Here is a 7,043-nt window from a genome sequence, read left to right on the forward strand (position 1 = left end):
GGAAGCAGTGCACCATTCACACTGTGTATCGTGGGAATAGAGCACTGCTGACCTCGACTTGGGACATTGTGAGTTGTCGACAGAATACTTCGAAGACCTCCTCAACTCCACCAACATGCCTTCCTGAAGCAGAGTCTGGGGACTCTGAGGTGAGCTCTCCTATCTCTGGGGTTGAAGCCACTGAGGTGGTTAAAAATCTACTCGGTGGCAAAGCCCCAGTTGTGGATGAGATTCGCCCAGAGGTCCTCAAGCTTCTGGATGTTGTGGGGCTGTCCAGGTTGACACGCGTCTGCAACATCGCGTGGTCATCGGGGAAAGTGCCTCTGGATTGGCAGACCGGGGTGGTGGTTCCTCTTTTTAAGAAGGGGGACTGGAGGGTGTGTTCCAACTACAGATGGATCACACTCCTCAGCCCGCATGGAAACTTCCAAATCACAAATACCCTACTCCATCGACATATTAACATGGTTTTGCTAGTATTGCCAACGATATATGTCAGTCATGCAAAGTATGGATGGTCTGGATTCCTCAAATAAATAAGGTAAAATCTCAAAGTGGCTCAGTTAAAACGACGAATGTGTTCTTCATTTATTAGTTATCGGAATTCTAGTATTTCTCATCAATCTGTGTTCTTATCAATAGAATGGCTAATTTTCTTCCTTCAAATTGTTAATGTTTTTCTATTAAAAAATAAAAACATAATGTCAGGTTTTGCTATAAATTTGAATATGTTGAATTTAAAAAAAAGAAATTGCCTTGCAACCAGTTGAGTGTGTACAGTACCCCGCCTACTGCCTGAAGACAGCTGGGATAGGCTTCAGCAGGCCCGTGGCCCTCGTGAGGATAAGCAGTTCGGATAATCGATGGATGGATAAAAATGTACACAATCTTTAACAAAAGCTCTGTCTCAATAAAATATTATTTTGTAGATGTTTTTATTAAAAGCCTTTTCATAACTTGTTCATTAAAAAAAAAAATTACAAAGCAGCAAATCAACAAATTGTAAACTTACCAGTACTAAAAAAACAGCAGAACAGTCAACGCTAAATGTGCTGCATGTGCATGCTTGTGTTTTTCCTCATGCAGACCAAATGAGAGAGTATATGTAGATGAACATAAACCAGAATATTTACTGGAACTTTACTATTGTATCACCAGTTTCTAGTTGAAGGCATGCAGTCCCAGCATTACCACCTTATTGCAAACTACCAACCAGCATGTAATTCCCACTCCACCTGGAAAAGCAAAAGATCTGTTTCAGGATTCCTCGATGATGTAGAATGGCAATGAAAATACTGCAAATGCAATCACTGAGATAATTACCTGCGACTCCAGTTGGGAAAGCGACAAGACGTTCAACAGGGGCAATCCATTTACTGGGAACCACTATTACTGGGTCTGAGTAATACTTCCAAATTAAAGAGATCATCAAAACAGCCTGACAAACACCAAGAATACATACACAAAGTTAGATCACGCACCACCACTTTTTACATGCATTCAAATTGGACTCCAGTAACCCTAAATTTGGAACGATTAAAAAAGTTATCTTAATGTCTGAAATGAAGAGGTTGATCTACCTGCAGTAGATAAAAGACGATGTTGACAACCCATTTCATTTTGGCCTGTTGTGCAGTCCTTGATTTCACTGTCAAGAGGAGAAAACAATTTCTTCACCTGTCTTAATAGTGCACTCGTGTCTGTTAGTCAACAGGCAGTTGTGCCTTAAGTGGGAAGTAGGACAGTGGCTCACTCAACTCATGGTTTGGGGGAAGAATGAACCAAAACAATGACATAACAGTGATACCTTGACTTACAGGTTTAATTTACTGCATAACCAGGCTCCTAACTCAATGTACTTGAATATTAAATACATTTCCCCACTGAAATAAATTGCAGGCACTGCATACAAAAAGAATGAAAAGAAATTAATTTGTTCTATAAAGTGTATGTGTGTGTATATGTATGTATATGTATATGTATATATATATATATAAGAGGGTCTGAGGAAAAACATCAGTTACCATGTGTTTTGAGCTTATCCGTCATCTTGTTTATTTTGCGCTCTAACCGGGCATATCGAGCAAATTCATCCATCATACTAATTGAAGACTGCTCTTTCTTCATCGCCTGGATTTCAGCCCTCATCTCATTCTCCTGTTCAGCATCTTTTTGCACCATCTTGGAGAGCTGGAGACATTCATTTTCACAGGATGCGAAGTCAATTCCAAAACATGGCTCTTAGTCCGACAAGCATTCTATCATGATGACAAAGAACACACGCAGCCGTGTAAAGTATTTATGCGCCAGCTATACTTACAAACGAAGAAATGCTCGGCAAGAGCGTTTTCATGAGATTGCAAAGAAAAACCGAGCCAAGCACAAGAAACCAAGCGTAACCGGCCGCCATGTTAACTGTTGGCTTGCCTTCCTCGCAAGCGAATTTAGAGTCCTGGTTGTTCGAACTGAGCGCACTACCGCCACTTAGAGGATGGAGTGCACTGCCATCTGCTGTATTGACTATAATTGTTCACTCACTACCACATCCCGCTCAATTTATAGATTATTGCCTACGTAGCCTTATTTTCACTTTTGGGATTGATGGTTATGTGTGTGGTGGAGCGTGGGGTGAATCCATACATAAAATCTGCACTAATTTAGTAGAGATAGATAGATAGATAGATAGATAGATAGATAGATAGATAGATAGATAGATAGATAGATAGACAAAGGTGAGTGGCGTGTGGTCCTGTCCACACAGGTAAGTTGCTATGGTTCAAAAATATGTTGCCTCCTCCTCTAAGCCAATTGGTGCAAGATGGAGGCGGGACATGACGTTTTCTGCTACGTCGGTAGGCTAAGGTTCAACTCACGTTAAACTAGAGGTCCAATCCGGTTTCGTCTCGTTCTGGTACTCCTCGGACGTTCATTTGAAGTTACAGGCAGAGTGTTTTGGAGGTAAATACCTTCAAGGTGTGGTGTGTGCGGACTTATTTCTAAGTGGCAAAGGCTCTCTACAAGCTTGACAACAATGGGAAAAACGAAGGTATGCTGCGTACAGCCAACTTATTTTTTACCACATCTCCGAGTGTCTTTTTTTAATCATTAATTAAATGTGTATTTCCGCGTCGTCGATCCTCGTGAAGCCATACTGAGTGGCGCCTTTTTACTTAGTGGGGTTGTGTGTTTTAAATGCAATCTGATTGAGCTGTTTTTGAAACGTAGAAACTAGAAAACAAACAGTGGAGTCCGCAAGGAGACAAAGAGGTGTAACCTTCGTCAGTTGAGACACAGGTTGCCATTTGGGGGAAACGTATCGCAAGATTGTTCACGAACGTCTCATTTACGAAGCTTGCATGGCAGAATTTATGCAGCTTACAAAAAAAAGTACCAACGAGTGCAACGTTAATAATTAGACGTTAATTACACATTTCGACGCTTAGAGACGGCGCGTCGTGGAGAAAGATCGCTTGTATGCGCGTCACCACCGTCCTTTCCCTCCGAGCGCCATGGCAGCCCTAAAAGGACACGCCTCTCCCTTTCATAAGAAAAGCCTGTACAGTCACGTCGGGAATCTATTTCTCTCTCTGGATGGTTTTGATTTCATAAATCGCCGTGGACGCGTGGTAGAAGGGGCTCGTTAAATGTGGCGCATACACGCTTCCATTTGAAATCTATCGTGCTAAAACTACTCCATCTATAATGTGTGATTAGGTTGGAGCGGTTGCCGCTAAGAAAACATTGCATAATGTCGTTATGACTTGAGGGAAGGGAGCGGTGCCCATCCCCCCTTTTGCATCACACGCCCACTTGACGATAGGAGTTTTTGTTGTTCCTGCTTTTAATATTTTCTCTCTCCCTCCTTTCGTCACAGGGCACAGAGGCTCCAGCAGATGCATGCCCAGCGGTTTGTAGTGAAGGCTTTCCATTGCTATGCTGTTACTCGCACCCAATGAACATTTTCCTGCTGTTTTTTTGGGGGGGGGATTTTGTCCTCCCGTTGGCACGTTGGCATTCCTAAAATGCTCTATTGAAACTGAAGCGTGATCTCCGCGAATCCCCTCCTCTCCACTATAACAAAAAACTCCATCCACACTTTGGATAGGTGTTTGACTAAACAAGATAGATACATACTTTACTCATCCAAAAGGGAAATTCATGTTCCAGTAGTCTCCATAATGAAAACAACACAAAGTAAAGCAGCCATGCTGTATTACTAGTAATATTCAAAACAAGGAAAGTACTAAAAAAAAAAAATAATAATGAACGAAGTATCTATATGAGTCTCTTTTTACAGAGAAGAAAGTCAAATAGAGGTTGTAATAAGTTTGGTATGAAATCCCATAATAAGGTGCACTATAATTAAATGATTCGTTCTTATTCTTTGAATATTTGTAACGGGAGGGAGAATCTATAATTGTTCTGAACTCATTTTCAAAGCCAACAGAGTAAAGGTCCTGTAAGGAGCTGATGCTCTAGTTGTGACCGAATCAACAATGCCTCTGATTGCAGCAGTTGCTTTAAGACACTGTTGGTCATTAGTCAATTCCACAATCAATCTTAGTTATCGAACAATAAGCTCATCTGGAAAGTTTTAGAGATGCAAAGATTCTGCTTGATATCAATGATGTGCAACATTTGCATGACCACTCAATAGAACTCCAAACAGTAGCAATGTTACCACTGATGCTAGTACTAACACATCACGAGGTGACCTGGCTCTTTCACTATTTTTATTATTGACTATTTAAGTGGTCGATCGTTAATTGTCGTGACAAGGATAGAAATGCTGTTTATCCTTATTCGAAGCCAGTGGTCTTCCATTTACTTGAGTTGTTGCGTTAGATTGTGTTTTTGTAAAAAATAAATAAATAAAAATACATAGAAAGATTTATTAATCATGTGATGGCAATAGTGTCTGTACTTGAGTCCCATATTGCGTGCCTACAAAGATGACAGGGACAATTATCGACAGAAATGATACAACTGTTCAAAGCAGCCCATGGCAGCACAAAAAGATGCACAGGAAAATACATTTTGATTCGAAGTATATATTCTGTCATTAACGCGTGTTGTCCTTCTTCAGCCAAAGCGAAAGTCTCCACGATTGTTAGCTGTAAGTTTTTCCTTTTATTTCCCTCTAATGTACTGCATTGATGGTGTGGGTTTAACAATTCAGTGTGCGCGTGTGTGTTTCACAGAAAGAGGCAGAAACTAAAACAGAGACGGAAACTAAACCACAGCCAACAAAGAACGTACGTAATGTTTAATAATCAAGTGACACTTGATCATTACTCATTGCTTTATTTCTAACATTGTAGGCGCCTAAGAACCAAAATGTGAAGGAGGTGCCCAAGGGCAAACCAGAACAGAAGAAAGAGGAACCTCAGGATGAAAAACAAGAGGACCCTGCTGAAAATGGGGAGGCCAAAGTTGAAGAGGTAGCTTCAAGTTTAACCCTGAATGATCATGTTTTTTTTTTATAGGCAAAAAAATAAAAGTGCCAGGTTCATGAATTTCATCCTCCTTTTGCAGGCGGCTGCAGCAGATGGAAAGAAGGATAAGACCGAAGCGGATAAAACAGATGAGTAGAATTGCCTCAACTCATCTGCCTGTGCACACCTGTACCTTCTTTAATGTCAAGTGCACATCCTGTTTTCAACTGCTAATATTTGGGACAGCAGCATTTTTAGGGACATGAATGCAGACATTGCTTTTTTTTTTTTCTTCCAACCCCATTGAATTTCATGGCTCTTGTGAAGGGAATGTTTTGACCTTTGTGTCGGGTTTTATTTCCCCTTTATTTTCCTCCCTCATCAGCTTCTTATTTGGATTTTTAGGCTGTTGTCTTCAATCTTCATCAGAAATCTGATGTAAAACTATGAGTTAACATGGAACTTCTCAAAGGGTTTTTAAAACTATACTGTTTTTAACAATCTGTAAAACACAATCACTTTGGTTGTTAAAATGAATGTTTGAACGTGTTTTATGGAATTATTATTATTTTCTCAACTGTAAAATCATGATTTTTGGTCCTAGAGTGCCGCGCATGATTGTGTTTGTTGCATCTTCAGAACATGTGCACGGGTACAGTTTGAAATTTGTCCTTTTCAACAACAACAACAAAATAATTAAGTTGCCATCTATATTCCTCCAGTGATGGTACATTGTTGTTTTTTAGCTATGGTCAATGCTTGCTCACTCTGTTGCCACTTCTGTCAACAATATGTACAAGTTTCAGATTTGTGGCTATACTTATTGTGACTTTGGGACATCTCTACCAATGTACAGTTTTGTTTTTATTGTTTGTTGTTGTTGTTGTTTTTTTTTTTTTTTTTTTTTTTTACGGGTAATAAAGCAACATTATTTTTACATTGTCCTTACATTTTTACAAAAGTACCGATAGTTCAGTAAAAACATTGACTGAGGTCAAAGTGGTTAAACTAGATAAATGCAAAATAATGACTTGATCACTTCTGTAGTTTATAGACTTCCAAATGATTGCCATTTTTATTTTTGTTTTGTTTTCACAAAAAAGGATTGGAAAAATGTAAAAATATGAGGTGTTTCGTTCAAGAAAATGTAAACTATTTTCCCATGAGGTCCAGTGAAATGCTTCAGCGTATCAGTCGAGTTTGGCTAATTCCATGCTCCCAATTTTGTGGGAGCTGTTTGGGGATTGCACCAATATGATTGCAGGTATACAAAGCAATTCCCCGAAAGACATGAATGAGAAACATTGGTGTGGATTAACTGGATTGCCTACACAGAGGCCTGACCGCAACCCGACTGCGAGCCAGGCGATGTGACCTCACAAATGTGTTTCTTGAAGAACTGTCAAAAACTCCCATTAACACACTTTAAAACTCGGTGGAAAAGCATCCTAGGAAATTTTTCAATGTTAGCGTTGCAAAGCGTGCACCAACGTCATTTTAAACCCTATGGATTACGAATGGGACGTCACTTAATATGTGAGTCAAAGCAGGTGAGTGAATACTTTTGTATAGAAGATGTGTAAGAAAGGTTGCAGGATTGATGTCACA

General features: G+C 39.9%; 2 protein-coding genes across 3 annotated transcripts; one reads left to right on the top strand and one right to left on the bottom strand.

Moving 5' to 3' along the window:
* Positions 1-916: 916 nt before the first annotated feature.
* Positions 917-2,976, bottom strand: get1 (guided entry of tail-anchored proteins factor 1). 2 transcript variants are annotated; one of them, XM_019864882.1, is made up of 5 exons: positions 2,874-2,976; positions 2,025-2,190; positions 1,581-1,648; positions 1,324-1,438; positions 917-1,235 (listed from the first exon to the last, which is right to left on the bottom strand). In XM_019864882.1, exons 2-5 carry the CDS (start codon positions 2,179-2,181, stop codon positions 1,162-1,164), a joined length of 414 nt encoding a protein of 137 aa, XP_019720441.1. In that variant the 5' UTR covers positions 2,182-2,190; positions 2,874-2,976; the 3' UTR covers positions 917-1,161. The 2 variants fall into 2 exon arrangements, with proteins under 2 accessions (XP_019720441.1, XP_019720440.1); XM_019864881.1 differs by lacking the exon at positions 2,874-2,976 and adding an exon at positions 2,321-2,453.
* hmgn1a (high mobility group nucleosome binding domain 1a) lies at positions 2,934-6,120 on the top strand. Its single transcript, XM_019864883.1, has 6 exons — positions 2,934-3,046; positions 3,875-3,907; positions 5,087-5,116; positions 5,202-5,255; positions 5,322-5,441; positions 5,536-6,120. The coding sequence occupies exons 1-6, from the start codon at positions 3,032-3,034 to the stop codon at positions 5,590-5,592; spliced, it is 309 nt and encodes a 102-aa protein (XP_019720442.1). The 5' UTR covers positions 2,934-3,031; the 3' UTR covers positions 5,593-6,120.
* Positions 6,121-7,043: the final 923 nt, after the last annotated feature.

The sequence above is a fragment of the Hippocampus comes genome, unplaced genomic scaffold, assembly GCF_001891065.2.
Source record: "Hippocampus comes isolate QL1 unplaced genomic scaffold, H_comes_QL1_v1.1 scaffold276, whole genome shotgun sequence".
Classification (NCBI taxonomy): Eukaryota; Metazoa; Chordata; class Actinopteri; order Syngnathiformes; family Syngnathidae; genus Hippocampus; species Hippocampus comes.